This window comes from Octopus sinensis, linkage group LG16 (genome assembly GCF_006345805.1).
Source record: "Octopus sinensis linkage group LG16, ASM634580v1, whole genome shotgun sequence".
Taxonomy (NCBI): Eukaryota; Metazoa; Mollusca; class Cephalopoda; order Octopoda; family Octopodidae; genus Octopus; species Octopus sinensis.
Window position 1 is genome coordinate 2,612,542 of NC_043012.1, and position 18,555 is coordinate 2,631,096.

Below are 18,555 nucleotides of genomic sequence, written 5' to 3' on the forward strand. Positions count from 1 at the left end.
TACGTCTCAGGACTCTGAGTTGCTTAACTGGAAGGTCCAGAAACCAGTAGCCTTTACGTGGTTCACGTGTTTGAAATGCAAACAGCTAGGAGAATCAATACGAAGCGAGACTATGTAAAAAAAGTGGCACACATCCCAACATCTGTTGGTATCTCACATCGTTCACGTGCTTCAGGTGGTTGTCCATGCATGATTGAATGTATGCATGAGTCACTCTGGATATGTGTTGACATGGTTTCACACTTAGAAAGGTATAACACCGCCAATGGCGACACAAACCCAGGCTTTAATAAAACAATACATTAGCTTCATTTAACTTGTGAGTCATCACTAACAAGACAGAGAGAGAGAGAGAGAGACTATTGTTGCCCTCTATGATTATCATAAACTAGTATCCATCTATTGACCAATATGCACATGAATACACACACAAACACATACACACATCTACACACACACATAGACATATATACACATACACACATCTTTACATATATGTGTGTTTGTGTATCTGTATATATGTGTATGTATCTGTATATATGTGTATGTATCTGTATATATGTGTGTGTATGTGTATGTAAGCATGGAAAAGTGAAAGTTAAAATGATGATGCATTTATATTGGCATGTACATATATATATATATATATGCATATATATATATATATATATATATATATATATATCGTTCCTCCATACCCCAACCTTCCCACTGGTTGCTCCCCTATATTACCCGCCTCAACTGGACCCCCCCCTCCCCAACTCAACTCTAGAATATCTGTATTTCTTTCCTCTACCTAATTACGTTACTCAGTGACGATAAATGCTGTGACTACAAAGACCCGGGCTGCTTTCTGCAGCAATTCCACATACCCCCTACCCATTCTAAGTACCCGGATCCCCAAAGTACCCGGATCCCCAAAGTACCCCGGACCTCGTTGCCCCCGTGCCGCTGACACGTTAAATGCTCGAACGATCGTGACGATGCCGGACCCTCCGGCCCTGTGCAGGTGGCACGTAAAAAGCACCCAATCCACTCACGGAGTGGTTGGCGTTAGGAAGGGCATCCAGCCGTAGAAACTCTGCCAGATTCAGACTGGAGCTGGTGCGGCCCTGGCTTCCCAGACCCGGTCAAACCGTCCAACCCGTGCTAGCGCGGAAAGCGGACGTTAAACGATGATGATGATGATGATGATGATGATGATGATATATATATATATATATATATATGCATATATATGTGTGTGTGTGTGTGTGCATATAAATCCTTAAATCCTTAAAAATGTTTTAGCCCGAAGGCCGCAGCCATGCTGTGTGTGTGCGGATATATTATATATATATATATATATATATATATATATATATATATATATCATCATATATTGTGTTCAAAGCAGCAGCTGATTCACTCTTTGGCTGCTCATTTAAGTGACAATGATTTACATCTAAATGAGTGTGTGTGTGTGTATCTATATATGTATGGGTATATATATGCATAGGCATATGTATGCATAGGCATATGTATATATATATATGCATATGCATGTATATATATATATGTACATGTGTATATATATATATATATATATATATATATATATATGCATATGTATATATATGTGTGTATGCACTCATGTATATGTATGCATATACATGTATACACATATATATGTATATGCATGTATGTGTGTATATATGTACATTCTTTTATATATATGTATCTACATACATATGTGTGCGTATATATATATATATATATATGTATATGCTTACGCACACATATACATTAGTTATAGGGATTCAGTAGAATCTAGTTACATCAACACATAAGATGCCAGAAATGGCTAGGTACAATAACATAGAGTTCGCAGTAAAGTAAACAACGTTGACGGCATGAAGTTTTGATAGGACCCTGTAGATATGCATGCACCAAATCTAATTGAAACTGTAGACCTGACTCCAGGGTCAGTCCTTGGTGTGGCGTAAGTATAAAATGAAAATACAAATGGTGTTTAAAATTTATGACAGCTCTTTTGCTAGAGTTTTATTAATGCATTCATAAATTATATCATAACATAGAATCCACCATCTTCAGATAAAATTTTAAACAAGTGAGATTTCAAACATGCAAGGTTTCATGATACAATCCAGACAAATCCAACATTGTTGGAAATTAAAATATAACATGGATATATATAGAAAAATTTGAGGGTGTCATGTAAATGAGCAAAGAGATTCAGTAATCATAAAATTTAAATTCACTTATCTAAATTAATTTGTGGCTAACACAGCTGTGGAAAACAACACAAGAATCACAGACATGTTGTAGCTTTGAGTAGATATTAAAGGCCATGAAAACTAAGCAGATATTTTCTCAGTTAAAGGAGATGAAACTCCAGGACTGCAGAAAACCACAAAGCTGTTATCAACTTTCACATCATTCGGTTCAACTTAAGTACAATAGTTACACTTGTACACACACATACTCTTATATGAACACACACACACAGATTTAGCATCTATTTTCCAGGTTTGCATGGGTTAGACAGTTCGACTGGGAATGGTAAGTCAGAAATCTGTAATGGGTTCCAGCCTGATTTTGGCATGGTTTCTACAGCTGGATGCCCTTCCTAATGCCAATCACTCCAAGAGTGTAGTAGGTGCCTTATGCATATGTAAACACATACATACACACATACACATACATGTATATACACACACAAACACATATCTGTGGCAATTTGAAAATTATTTTTTTAGAACATTATTTGATAAAACATTTGTTCACTATTTTTTGTATTACTTTCTAATTATAATCTTTTCTTCCTTTTCTCAGTGGAAAATATTGCTCTCACTCCAGAAGAAGGACCGAAACCATACAGATCTCCATCTCATCGTTTGTCCCTTCTGCAGAAGATAAGCAACCGCTTCTCTAAACACAAAAGAGTAAGTGTTATTGTTATTGAATATGCATGAGTAGAACAGAAGGTAAATATGCCAACCATATATATATATATATATATATATATATATATATATATATATATATATACACATATATATATTTATACGGTCACTATATAGATGACTGTATAAGCGCTACCTTCCTCTCCTTCAAACAGCTCTCCAATTTCGTCTTGTTTCTAACTTCCACCCTTCTCTTGAATTCACCTCTACCATCTCTGATACTTTTGTAAACTTCCTTGATATCTGTCTCCATTGGTCCCTTCACCCACTTTTCTCACCACCTCCACCTTCTTTAAACCCATGGAGTCCCACCTCTACCTCATCTGTTCCTCCTATATCCCTCCCGCACCAAACGGGCCATCCCCTACTCCCAGTTCCTCCGCCTCCGATGTCTGTGTGGCTGGGACCAGGATTTCAAGACCCAGCCCCAGTACCCATCCACCCTTGTCCAAACTGCTCTTACCTATGCTCGTCTAGTCAATTGCGTTACCACCCTCTCTCCTTCCCCACACCGATCCCCACCCACATCCCCTTTCCCCTCCTTTTCTACCCCTCCACCCTACCTCTTAATCGGAAGATCCTGTGGGCTTTCCGCCACCTCCAGCTAGATCCCACCCATCTCCCTATTTTCCCCAACCCACCCTTACCCATAACCTACGCAAGCTACTGGTCCGTAGCTCCCTCTCCCCCTCCATTCCAACCCAACTCAGATCCTTCTCTTGCTCCAGACCCCGTTGCCACACCAATCCTTTCATCAGCAACACCATCTCCTCCCTCACTGGATCCAACCAGCACCCCCTCAACATTAGGAACTTCTCTCCTGCGCTTCTTCAAACCTCATTTACTGCATCAGGTGCAATCAACTTTATGTTGGTCAGACAAGTTACTGGCTAATCGACAGGTACACTGAACCCACCTTTGAGACCTTCATCTATGTAAGAACACCCCCCGTCACCCACCATTTTCGCTTGGCCGGCCACTCCACCTCAAACCTCACCATCTTCAGCCTCACTCTACACTATGGATCCACCAACTCTGGACTCCGCCTGGAACAGCACTACATTTTCACTCTACGTACTCAAACTCTTTTCGAACTCAACACAACCCCCTCCTCTCAATGACTTACTCCACACCCCTTTTTTTAAGAAATCATTTTATTCAATCTTATTTTTTATTCATTTTTTTAATTTTATTTTTTTTTTCTATTCATTTCTTTTACTGACTTTGTTTTTTTTTATTTCTGTTACTGATTTATTCACATAATCTTTTTCATTTATTTTTTTATCATTACTAATTTTTATTTTTTATTAGTTATTTGTATTATTTTTTATATTCCTATACCACACACCACACCCAAGAATATACACACACGCACACCCACATACATAATACCCACATACTTGGCTACACCAATGTACCAACACACATTCCACCTCAACCCTCTCATGCACACGCACATACACACCCACACACACCTACCCAAACATGAACACACATATACCTCTACACACACAACCCGCCACATGCACACATATACACGTAAGTACATACACTTCCATATGCACTCACACACACATGCCCCGCATGTATACACACACATATACAGAGAGAGGCACATGCACCCATATACATGTGCACACACACTTTCCCACAAATGCCAACACACACACACACACACATTCACACACCCTTCAGACTGCTTCTGACTCACTATTGACCCTTCCATCTACACTCACATACAAACACATACACACACACACGCGCGGCCACACCCACCCATTTACACATCTGTCACTATAGTTGCTGACCTCTCAAAGCAACATTAACACACACACACACACACACACACACACACACACACACACACACACACACACACTACCATACATACACTCCCCATACACCTATACTGTCCATTTTCACAATTTCCTATCCCAAAAACCACTTCCGGTCACTTCACAAATGTAACTGCATTGTTGGCTGTTGGCGATTTTTCCTCATTCTTCCTTCTTTCTCTTTGGACTTTCCTACTTTTCCTGTTTCCGACGAAGAGCTGTACTTGAAATGTCAAACAACGACTCTCTTCTTTCACCGAGTGTCATTTTAATACATGTTTGTTTGGTTTTTCTTTTTCTTTTTTTTTCTCTCTGTTTTTTGAATTGTCTATCATCATCGTCATCATCCGTTCTCCATGCTAGCATGGGTTGGACGGTTTGACTGGGGATCTGGGAAGCCAGAAGGCTGCACCAGGCTCCTGTCTTATCTGGCAAAGTTTCTACAGCTGGATGCTCTTCCTAACGCCAACCACTCCGAGAGTGTAGTGGGTGCTTTTTACGTGCCACCTGCACTGGTGCCAGGCGAGGCTGGCATCGGCCACGGTTGGATTGGTGCATTTTACGTGCCACCGGCACGGAAGCCAGTCGAGGCGGCACTGGCTTCGGCCACGATTCGGATGGTGCTTTTTACGTGCCACCAATCTCCAGTGTTGGCTGAATTAAACATTACAGCTGACTTTTTTTTTTACTAAGCTTCTGATGACCATCCCAGAGGCATAAAGATCAAAGCCTGTCAAGGGACAGGCATGGCTGTATGGCTAAGAGGTTCTCTTTGTAACTATGTAGTTTGAGGTTTGATTCCACAGTGTAGAACATTGGGAAGGTGTTTTGAACTGTTGAGTTGGGTTGAAATATGCTTTCTGTGAGGAATTTGGTAGACAGAAACTGTGCATAACCAGTCCCAAATACCATCTTAGTAGATTTTGTATTACCATCTCTGATACACCTCTTGAACAAGTGGAGCATTTTTCATATCTAGGCAGCCTATTATCAAGAAGTGCACCACAGAAAAGAATGTGGAACACAGAATTGGAGCTACACACAGGGCATTTGTAAAGCTGATCAAATGTATCTTCAACAACAAAAATTATGCTCTATAATGCTGTTGCCATTCAGCCTTGCTGTATGGCTGTGAAACCTGGACTCTGTAATGTCACAACATCCTAAAATTAGTACACTTTCACCAGCAAAAGCTTCACTCAGTCCTGAGCATCAAATAGGAACACTATGTAACCAAACAACTAAGTCCTGGAAAGAGCCAACAGTCAAAGCATCGAATTACTGATCATGAAACACCATCTTTGATGGTCAGGACATGTAGCAAGAATGAAAAAGTCAAGGTTCTCACTACAAGCCTTATTCAATGAACTCACTTCAGGGAAAAGACCATGAGGTTGCTCTCTTCAAAGATACAAGGACCATAAAATGTTTGTATGTAGGTGCAAGTGTGGCCGTGTGTTTAAGAAGCTTGCGTTGCAGCCACATGGCTTTTTGGTTCAGTCTCATTGCATAGCACCTTGGGCAAGTGTCTTCAACTATCGCTTTGGGCCAATTAATGTCTTGTGAGTAAATTTAGTAGATGATGGAAGCCTGTTGTGTGTGTGTTTGCTTGTTGAGAACTGGTATTGGTTTGTTCATGTCCTTATAACCTGTTGGTTAGCAAATAGTAGAAAAAGAATATGCACCAGATGTAAAAAATAAAGTTGTCTTAAAGTATTTGTTGATAGGTTTGATCAAAAGGGTTGTTGCTGCCTGAAGGTTGTGGGCTGGTCTGTTGTGGTGGTGACTGGCCGAGTTGATGAATGAAAATCTGTTTCTTAAGCTGCGTGTAGAAGTAACTGGACAACACATGTAAATGTTTAACAGAAGATTTTATTACCTCACATAATGACAAACTGAGTTGGCCATTTTTACAGATGACAACAACAATAATTACATAATGGGAGAGGTATACTGCTTGGAGTTTACTGCAAGCTGTTGATGTGGCAACCTGTGTCTTGTCAACATAACTGGAAACAATTTTGCTAAATTTGTGGTGATGGAGGTTCCTGTCATCTATCTGTGCCATCTCTCTCGGTTGCCTCTCTGGGTCGTCTCGCTGGTAAAATTGCAAGCCAAATGGTTTTTATAGGGACCAGAAGTCAAGTTCTAGAATGTTCAACAAAACTTGTCCATGCCATTATTTCATGTTGGTTGATTGGTTAATAGACCAATCATGTGAAACTGGTGGCTTGCTTGTGATGTCTAACCCTGTATTCAAGGATTTGGTTTTAAATCCCCTGTCACAGGATTAAACAAATGAATGAAGATGGAAAGATTTTGGATGGATTAAAGGGATTCCTTTGGTTTCTTTATTTTTTTGTTTTTTTTTTACCTTATTAATCTTATTTTGTATTTATTGAGATTTACTTTGCTGCTGCTGTTGTTTTAGTGTTGTAATTGTTTCCATAAATATTCTAATTCTTCTTCAGCTCAGCCGAAGTCGAGAAGACGAGCATTTAACCTTTGGCAGTGCACATGCCACTGGCGAACTGAAAGAGGTAAATTGGCATTAGAAAATTTATTTTTCAATATGAGTTCAAATCACGCTGCAGGCAACTTTAGCCTTTTATCTTCCCATGGTCCGTTAAATACCAGTCAAGTACTAGTATCAAGGTGATGTAATTGACTAACCCCTAACCCTAAAATTTGCTGGCCTTGTACCAAACCTTAAAACAATTAAGGTGGTGAGTTTGCAGAATTGGTAGAGCATTGGTGAAAAATGCTTTGTGACATTTCTTCTGACTCATTACGTTCTGAGTTCAAATTCTGCCTGGGTCAGCTTTACCTTTCATTCTTTCATGGTTGATAAAATAAGTTCTAGTTGAGTGCTGAGGTTGATGTTATTGACTAACTCAATCCCTGCAAAATTGCTGGCATTATGCCAAAATTTGTAGACATTATTGTTGTTGTTGTTGTTGTTACTACTACTACTACTACTATTATCATTGGCACCACACAGTGTACAATATTGTGAGGTTGCTGATTGAATATGTTGTGTCTACTGGGGGGGTCTGTACTGTTTGTCAAGTCACAACGAAGATCTCAGACAGACAGTACTTTACGCAGTATGTGTGCAGTTCCAAGTAATGCTGACTTTTGCAATACACCTAGATTGTAGAGTATTTCTAAAGTTTCCGTGTGTTTCTTCAGGTTGGGTGGTATTAAACCCAATGCTCCAATGACTATAGGGATAACCTTTATGTTTGACTCTCGTAGCTGCCACTTCTTAGCGATCTCAATTCTCAGGTCTCCATATTTATCAACCTTTTCTCTTTCTTTTATGATGATATGTTGATCTCCTGGCACTGCCACGTCAATTATTAGGCGCTCTTGTTTGTTCCTCCTAAAGGTTACTATATCCAGCCTTTGGTGCTCTAATAACTTGTCTGTCTGGAAATCAAAGTCCCAGGGGATTTTTGCCTTCCTCTTTTCATCCATTACTTTTTCCAGTGTATGTTTGTACCAAACACCCATAACTTCATATCAATACTTGCGGCATAATGGCCAGTGGAGGTTTTGGGCTACCTTGTTGTGTCTACACTTGTACTCTTTCTGCATGTATTATTATTATTATTATTATTATTATTATTATTATACCTGACTCAGGATTGGCTTTATGCCTGGTAGCGTGTTACCTGTGGTGAGCTGGCAAAATTGTTAGCATGCCAGAAAAAATACTTACTTAGTGGCTTTTTGTCCTTTTTTACAAGGTTGACTTTGCCTTTCATCCTTTTAGAGTTGATAAAATAGGCACCAGTTGAACACTAGGGTTGATATAATTGACTAGCCCCTTCCCTCCACCAAATTTCAGGTCTTGTACCTATAGTAAAAAAGATTATTATTATTATTTTTATTATCATTATTATTTTATTATTATTATTATTATTATTATTATTATTATTCCCCTCCTGCAAAATTGCTGTCCTTGTGGCAAAATTTGAAACCATTATTATTATTGTTGTTGTTGTCGTCGTCGTTTTTGTTTGTTTGTTTAGGCAGCAATCTTGCAGAATCATTAGCAAGCTGGGCAAAATGCTTAGTGGTATGTTGTTTGCCTTTATGTTTTGAGTTCAAATTACACTGAGGTCGACTATGCCTTTCATCCTTTTGAAGTCAATAAATTAAGTACTAGTGAAACACTGCGGTCGATATAATTGGCTTATCCTCTCCACCAAAATTTCAGGCCTTGTGTCTATAGTAGAAAGGATTGTTGTTATTGTTGTTGTTATTGTTGTTGTTATCATCCTCATTATTACTATTACAGAATCGGGCCCCTGTTGAGTTAAAAAGCTATTCAAAACTTCCTATTAATGAAATAAGCAACCGATTAACATCAAATTGGAGATTTGAAGACATGAAAAAGGATAGGAGAGAAGTCCAGAGCAAAGTGAATGTTAGTGCCATGGCTGAGATTCTAGCTTCCAAGTTCAAAGCTGACTTACAACCACCCCCACCTGCAATAAAAAGAATTGTAAGTTCATAATATCCAGCTTTTGTTTTTGTTCTTCATTGTTGTGTGTTTTTTGGGGGTTTTTTTTTCATTGAGTCGGAAACAATGGTGACAGGGTTCCTTCTCTTGTATTTTTAGATTGAATATTTTATGGTTAATTCACAGGATTTAATTAAGCCTGATTTCTTATTGAAGGAAAATTATCATCATCATCATCATTATCTTCATTTTCATCATCATTGTCATCATCGTCATTATCATCATCATGAACATTATCCTCGTTATCATTTTCCATCTTTGTCTTATCGTCTCCATTATTTTAAGCCATACCATCAGTTCCATTATCCTAATCATCATCGTCTTCATCATCATCATTTCAGTTATTCTCTCTTTTTTTTTCTTACATGTTGTTATTATTGTCCATGCTCTGATTGGTTAGAGAGGCTGGAGATACAGCTGGTCACATATGTTGCCGTAGCAACGGTACAAAGGTTTTTTTTTTAAATATTTAGCAGACCATGAGCAATTGGAACAAAAGTTTTACAGTTCTATACATATCACTGCTAATTTCAGCAACTGTGTATGTGTGTGTATAAATACATCTGTAAGTGTGTATCTGTATGTAGGTTTGTGTATATGTAGGTGCATGTGTGTATATATGTAGGTAGGTGTGTGCATATGTGTTTTGATATAGATGCACTTATAAATATACACACACACACACATATATATAAATACACACACACTGCCTTGCTTCTCACTCTTTTAAGACGCTAGAGCAAAGGTTCTCAAATGGGGTCCATATGGCCCCTGAAGATCCATATAAGATTTTTGTAGGGTTTACACTATAAAATAGTAAATGGGGATCCACAATTGTATCTCAAGGGCTCCTGAAAAAATTTTGCTTTAGATGTATGTATTGGTATGTATTACAAGATACAGCTGGGTTTCTTTCTATAACAGTTTACATAGTTCAACCTACACAAGGGAATGTGTGAAAAACAAAATAGGAATTTAGAAAGTAGTTTCTATAAAACTAGTTTTTAAACATCAAATGGCTATGGGAGGTTCAACAGAATAAAATAGTAACCAAAGGAGGTCCATGTGAGCAAAATAGTAAATTGGGGATCTCTGGTAGTTTTTTAAGGATCCTTGATAAAATTTCGCTTTAGAAGTATGTATTAGTATGTATTGCAAGAAACAGGTTTCTTTATCTAACATTTTACATAGGTGCAGGAGTGGCTGTGTGGTAAGTAGTTTGCTTACCAACCACATGGTTCCGGGTTCAGTCCCACTGCATGGCTCCTTGGGCAAGTGTCTTCTACTATGGCCTCAGGCCGACCAAAGCCTTGTGAGTGGATTTGGTAGACGGGAACTGAAAGAAGCCCATTATGTATGTAAATCTGTGTCTGTGTTTGTCCCTCCACCATCGCTTGACAACCGATGCTGGTGTGTTTACATCCCCATAACTTAGAATAAGTACTAGGCTTACAAAGAATAAGTACTAGGATCAATTTGTTTGACTAAAGGCGGTGCTCCAGCATGGCCGCAGTCAAATGACTGAAAATAGGAATTTTAAAAGAAGTTTCTATAAAACTATTTTTTAAACATCAAATGGCTATTGGAGGTTCACCAGAATAAGATAGTAATCAAAGGGGTCCACAGACAAAAAAATAGTTGGAAACCCCTGGACTAAAGAATCAGTGGAAACCTGCAGTGTGAGATCCGGTTAGTTGTGCTGAGAGCATGATACCTCCTTTGTTTTCTTAGTGTCATGAAAAACACCCCAGTACACTCTGTAAAGTGGTTGGTGATAGGAAGGGAGTCCAGCTGTAGAAGCAAGCTAAGACAGAATGCAAGTGAGATGAGTGCCCCCTAACCTATCTGTGATTTGTCCCTCATCGAAAATATTCTGGTTTTGACTGTGGCAACCCTCTCCTAAGAATACCACTGTGGAAACTAGATGTAAAATGATGATGATGATTGTGTGTGTGTGTGTCTCTCTCTCTCTCTCTCTCTCTCTCTCTCTCTCTCTCTATATATATATATATATATATATATATATATATATATATATATATATATATATATATATATATATATATATATATATGCACATACACACACACACATATATACATATATATGCACGCATATCTATACAAATACTTGCCAGTACCTCAAGTCGGCCACATTCAAGTGAAAATGTTGTGTGTGTTTGTTTATAGAAATATTTATTGTTTTTATTAACTTCAAACATATACACACACACACACAGGGCACCGTAACGCGTAATCACGGAGTAGTTCGAGTCTCATAGCCGGTCGCCACCACTTCTTCCTGCAATATAGGGGTAGCGTATCCCGTTTGCGCTATATTATTAGCATCATCTTGCGTTTGAGAATTTAAAATCACTTCTTTAACTTTCTAAGACATCTCAACGTTTCTAAAGCAAACTTCGTTTGTTTGTTTACGTCCACACACACACACACACACACAATTGAGAGTATGAGAGAGCATTGTTCAGTTATTAACTTGGTTTGTGTATTTCATAAAAATATATACCTGCCAGATTTTAAGAACAGCTTTTGTTTTGCTTTCATTTGTACTCAATGAAATCTTGATAGATTTTCATTAATGCTTTGTCAATATTGTATTTTAGATTGTATATTCTACATAACTGTATCATACTATCTATATATGTACAAACATTTCTTTTTTTTCTCACATTAGACATCCAATCCCACACTTCTAGCTGCTCAACCTGCAAGTGAATATTGCTATTTTTGTAAAAGAAGAGTGTATATAATGGAGCGAATGAGTGCTGAAGGTCTATTTTTCCACCGTGGCTGTTTACGTTGTGAACATTGCAAGACCAACTTACGACTAAGCAATTACTCATGTGATAGAACCATCACAGGAGAAGGTATTCACCATTTTTTGTTGTTGTTCTGTTTTTTGACTACATCATTGATTGATAACAGGTTCATTTAAACACCAACCTGCCTGAAACTGCTACTGTCAACCCTTTAACTGCGAAATTAAATTCCATGGTTATTCCAGAAATATTATTAAATATCTAATAAAAATATAGAATCGAAATTTTCTGCAAGTTCCATTGCCTCAATAAACTTGAGATATTCCTCAACAGAAGATAAATTGGGTATACAAAACTGCTTTCTGCAGTAAGCATAAATAAGTTTTGATGGCTATATTTGATTTCAGCTGGCACTCTGCTGGTTACAAAAACAAGGGTTCCAGCTCATCTGATCAGTGGAACAGCTTGATTGTGAAGTTAGCACGTAAATGGCTGCGCTCTCCACAGACACATCATCATCATCATCATCATCATTGTTTAATGTCCGCTTTCCATGCTAGCATGGGTTGGACAATTTGACTGAGGTCTGGCGAACCAGATGGCTGCACCAGACTCCAGTCTGATCTGGCAGAGTTTCTACAGCTGGATGCCCTTCCTAATGCCAACCACTCTGAGAGTGTAGTGGGTGCTTTTATGTGCCATTGGCACGAGGGCCAGTCACTTGGTACTGGCAATGGCCACGCTCAGATGGTGCTTTTTATGTGCCACCTGCACTGTGGCCAGTCCAGCGGCACTGGCAACGACCTTGCTCGAATGTTTTTTCACATGCCACCAGCACACGTGCCAGTAAGGTGATGCAGGTAACAACACGTGTACCCTTAACCCTTTTGTCACTTTTATTTTGAGATGCTCTGTGTTTCTTTCAATTAATTTTAAATATAACAAAGAATTTAGTAAAATAACTTAGTTATCATTAAGCTAGTGTTAGGAACAATAATTGTGACTAAGGTTTGGTGGAAGATTTTTAATTCAGAACTTATGAAAACCAGACATTTGTACTAAAGAGCCAGAGGCGGTTTCAATTGGGTTGGTGTCAAAAGGGTTAACATAGTTCTCAGAGAGATTCAGTGTGACACAGGGTGATATCGCTGGCCTTTTGAAATACAGGTACTACTCATTTTTACCAGCTGAGTGGACAGGAGCAACGTGAAATGAAATGTCTTGCTCAAGGACAGTATGCTGCCAGGTATTGAATTCATGACCTTGCAATTGTGAACTGAATGCTCTAACCACTCAGCCATGCACCTTCAGATCTTAACAGTAAAAGGCTTAAAAGGTTCAAACTTTAAATTCAAATTTCTGATTGAACTCTCATTATTTGCATCAATGACAATATCTAGTTTCAAGATTTGATATCTGGTTTCAAGATTAAGCTGATATTTCATTAAACCTTTCCCAATTCTTGATTTGTTTCAAAATCAAAACACTGAGCTAGAATTTGTTCTTGTTAATAAAGGGTTAATAACATTGTCTTATACATGGTCTGAAACACAACACAACCTAAGTGTGTGTATATATATATATCATCATCATCATCATCATCATTTAGCGTCCGCTTTCCATGCTAGCATGGGTTGGACGGTTCAACTGGGGTCTGTGAAGCCAGAAGGCTGCATCAGGCCCAGTCTGATCTGGCAGTGTTTCTACGGCTGGATGCCCTTCCTAACGCCAACCACTCCGTGAGTGTAGCGGGTGCTTTTTACGTGCCACCTGCACAGGTGCCAGACGGAGCTGGCAAACAGCCACGAACTATATATATATATATATATATATATATATATATATATATATATATATATAATCACCGTGACCGACCCGGCTATCAGATGTTCCTACACATCGCTGGTCACAGTGCACTTCGCATTGTTTTAGCCGTCAAATGATGCCACCCTGCTGGCTAAGCGAGCGGGCGAAAAGAAAAAAGAGTGAGAGAAAGTTGTGGTGAAAGAGTACAGCAGGGATCGCCATCACCCCCTGCTGGAGCCTCATGGAGCTTTAGGTATTTTCGCTCGATAAACACTCACAACGCCTGGTCTGGGAATCAAAACCACAATCCTACAACCGCGAGTCCACTGGGCCATTGCGCCTCTACATATATATAATATATATATGTGTGTGTGTGTGTGTGTGTATGATGATACACAGAGGTAGCATGTATATGTTTGTGTATATTGTGTTGATGAAGAAAATCCTTATTATTACAGTGAGTAGGGGAGTAGCATGATGGAATTGGCTGAGCATTGAACAAAATGTATTGCAGTAGTTGTTAACCCCAGGCAAACAAACCCTGCTCAAACAGACTTCTGGCCGAAAGCGCTCCAGCGGTGACCATCTAGTCATATCATATATTATGGATTACATTGTCCAATGAATCGTCTTTTTTAAAAATGTTAGGGAGATTTCACTGATATTTCTAGCAGATCAAGCAACCATGTAAAGGATCATGTGTTTAGTTTTTGTTCTTGTTCCATATTTAGGGATCAAATCTTGTACTTATTGTACCTGTTGCCTTTCATCTCTTCAAAGTCAATAATTAACTAATCAGATGTCAGCTGTCAATCAAAGACCACTCCTACATTTCATATAAAAGATGACCTTACAGCTAATTAAATTCTTCTTCTTCTTCTTCTTCTTCTTCTCCTTCTTCCTTTCCTCCTCCTCCTCCTCCTCCCTGTAACTTTTTCACTTCACCCCTTCGCCTTCTCTCTCTTTTCCTTCAGTTCTCTAACTCTGACCCTCTTTCTCTCTAGTTCTCTTTAACTGCCTCTTCTTCTTTGACTTTCTCACTCACTCATTCTACTTTGTCAACTCTCTCTTTACCTCTCCCCTATTCCCATCTCTCTTTCTCTCTCTCTCTCTCTCATACATGTATATCTTCTCCCCTTTGCTTTTAGTGAGGTTTTACTGCTTCCGTCATGTTGGAATGATGAGACAGAGAAGAAAGCGCAGTTTAACGGAAGAACCCACAAAGGTCAGTGTTTGTGTTTCTATCTTCTGTATTACAGTATGGACTACAGTTGTTCTGTGGTTGCTGTTATCGTTGTCAATTATCTTGAAGTAAAGAGTTAATTACATACTTGATATGGTGATCATCACATGACTGAGCAGAGCTATGATCAAGTCAGTCTAACAGTGATCTTTCCCCCGGGAGGTGGGGAAAATCAAGTGTCTAATACTACATCATAAATTGTAGTGTAAATATCTACTTTAAGACATCAGGTATGGTTTAAGGGAAATTTGGTTACTGTTTCTAGCAGATCCTGCAACCATATAGAGGCCCACTCACAGGAATGAGGAATGTGGTTCTCATAGTATTTCTAATGTTGTGTGATGTCACTGAGTGCTTGATGGGTATTAAAATTGTCTAGCCCTAGGTCAATTCCGCATCTCTTTGATCAAAGAAATCAACTAAAACTATGATCAAACTATGACTGAAACTATGATCAAAGACATTACAACTAGGACCATCCAGTTCTCTTCACCCTCATCCAAATATAACGTATCTCAGACTGCATTATTCAGTTTGCCTTTCTTTTTCGAAGATGGCAATATGTGATTGGACTTCTCTGTTGGAGACTGATATCTGGTTGGTTTTTTGTTGTTGGTAGAATCATTAGCACACTGGGCGAAATGCTTAGCAGCATTTCATTCACCTTGACGTTCTGAGTTCAAATGCCACCAAGGTCAACTTTGCCTTTCATCCTTTTGGGGTCAATGAATTAAGTATCAGTGAAATACTGGGAGAGGGCAATGTAATCGATTTGTCGTCTCCCCCAAAATTCCAGACCTTGTGCCTATAGTAGTAAGGATTATTATTATTATTATTCCACCGAGAAGACTTTGCTTTTCATCCTTCCAGGGTCGATAAGTACCAGTTGAACATGTGGCTCGATGAAATCACCCAGTCCCCCCCCCCCAAGTTTCAGGCCTTGTGCCTATAGTAAAAAGGATTATTATTATTACTATAAGACAGTAAGCTGGCAGAATCATTAGTGTGCTGGACAAGATGCTTCACAGCATTTCCTCCGGCTTTACATTCTGAGTTCAAATGTTGCTGAGGTTGACTTTGCCTCTCATGTTTTCAGGGTTGATGACTAAGTTACCAGTCAAGTACTGGAGTTGATGTAATTGACTAACCTTCCCCACCAAAATTCCAGGCCTTGTGCCTATTGTAGAAAGAATTATTAATTATATTGTTATTTATTCCCATGTAAAATAGCGATATAGCAATAAAAGTTTCTGATTTTTTTACTTTATTTTCTGATCAGAATTTGTTAGTTTCTGATAGACAAGAAAAGTAACATTATATTTGAAACGTAATTATAACTTGGTTTGTCAGTTATGTGTTTACTATTTATAATATTGATAATATTAATGGTAAATAAATTTGAAAATGGTTACAGGATGAACAAGATCTGACACCAGGCACATCACCACCTCGTATACCACCTTTGGCAGAAACTTACAAGAACACACCAAGCACGTCACCATCAATTAAAAAGAAAGGTGGTAAGTATTTTCTTTAGATTTCATTTCTGTTGCTTTTGTATTCTCTGACACCCATCCTTATATACAGCTTATTTACTACATCACCTTAATAACAGCAGTGACTTCACCATCACCGAAATTAAGTATTGTTGAGCCTGGTTTTACCAGCACTTGTGCTGGTGGCATGTGAAATATTCAAGCGAGGTCGTCGCCAGTGCTGCTGGACTGGCTCCTGTGCAGGTGACACATAAAAAGCACCATTTGGGTGTGGCCATTGCCAGTACCTCCAAACTGGCCCTCATGCCAGTGGCACGTAAAAAGCACCATTTGGGTGTGGCCATTGCCAGTACCACCAAACTGGCCCTCGTGCCATTGGCACGTAAAAGCACCCACTACACTCTCAGAGTGGTTGGCGTTAGGAAGGGCATCCAGCTGTAGAAACTCTGCCAGATCAGATTGGAGTCTGGTTTGCTAGACCTCAGTCAAATCGTCCAACCCATGCTAGCATAGAAAGTGGATGTTAAATGATGATGATGATGATGATGACTGCTTGAAAAACTTAGGCATTGTAAATGTCTTTACTTTGCTCCCTCACTTACAAGGAAAGAAAGATCAATGCCCATGGCATTAGCAGAAATCACAGGATTGGCAAAAGATACAACTACTAACATATACTCTTTTACTTGTTTCAGTCATTTGACTGCGGCCATGCTGGAGCACCGCCTTTAGTCAAGCAAATTGATCCCAGTACTTATTCTTTGTAAGCCTAGTACTTATTCTATCGGTCTCTTTTGCTGAACCGCTAAGTTACGGGGATGTAAACACATCGGTTGTCAAGCGATGTTGGGGGGGACAAACATATATTCACACATACACATATATATATATATACATATATACGATGGGCTTCTTTCAGTTTCCATCTACCAAATCCACTCACAAGGCTTTGGTCAGCCCAAGGTGCCACACAGTCGGACTGAACCCGGAACCATGTGGTTGGTAAGCAAGCTACTTACCACACAGCCACTCCCGCACCTATATGTTTATCTTTGGGCAACAAATTTGATCCAAATGCTAGTAATAATGCAGTCTTTGTTAAAGCAACCCAAGTCATGGTGCATGGCTTATTAGGTTATTTGGCTCATGCTTGTAGGGTCATGAGTTTGATTTTCAGCAGCATGTAGTGTCCTTGGGCAAGACCCTTTATTTCATGTTGCTCCAATCCATTCAGCTGGCCAAAATGAGTCATACCAGTAATTCAAAGGGCCAGCCTTGTCACATTCTGTGTCATGCTGAATCGCCCTGAAAACTACATTAAGGGAACACGTGTCTGTGGAGTGCTTTGCCACTTGTACATTAATTACACCAGCAGATTTTTCAGTTGCTTGGATCAACTGGAATCTTCATTGTCGCAGGTGATGGAGTGCCAGTTTAAAGCAACTTAAAGGCCAGGTGTTAGTGATAAACTGAGTGATGAATTGAGTCTATCACTCAAGAACTTGTACAGTTCATTTGATGGGCTTCCACACAGTTTCCATCTCCAGAATTTCACTCATAATTATCATGGTAGAAGATACTTGCTCAATGTACTGCAAAGTGAGATGAAATTTTGGAACACACAATTGTGAAACAGACTTCTTAACTGCACGGTCATGTCTAACCTGTAGGCAATTCTCAACAGTGCTTTCTTCTATAATCCTCAAACAGTATACTCCAAGAGCTAACCCCTATCTCCTCCAGGCATATACATGAAGGAATGGGATGTGACTGGTGTTTCAAGAAGGAGATATAAAATGAATAAGTTTATTGTCAAAGGAACCACTAAAGGACACAACCAGAAATGTCACATGGTAACATTCTTCTTTTCACTTGGACAATCTCAGGTGAAAAGTGGAA

The 18,555-nt window shown here is 39.0% G+C and overlaps 1 protein-coding gene across 9 annotated transcripts in view; it reads left to right on the top strand.

Moving 5' to 3' along the window:
* Positions 1-18,555, top strand: part of LOC115220265 (F-actin-monooxygenase MICAL3) — a 341,384-nt gene that overhangs the window by 204,748 nt on the left and 118,081 nt on the right. For all 9 annotated transcript variants that reach the window (XR_005002402.1, XM_036509827.1, XM_036509829.1 and 6 more), the window contains exons 13-18: positions 2,836-2,945; positions 7,273-7,341; positions 9,108-9,314; positions 12,027-12,219; positions 15,066-15,142; positions 16,575-16,680. Coding sequence is in view for 8 of the 9 variants with exons in the window: in XM_036509827.1 (XP_036365720.1) it covers positions 2,836-2,945; positions 7,273-7,341; positions 9,108-9,314; positions 12,027-12,219; positions 15,066-15,142; positions 16,575-16,680 (762 nt within the window). In the remaining variant the exon portion in view is untranslated. The remainder of the gene's footprint in view (positions 1-2,835; positions 2,946-7,272; positions 7,342-9,107; positions 9,315-12,026; positions 12,220-15,065; positions 15,143-16,574; positions 16,681-18,555) is intronic.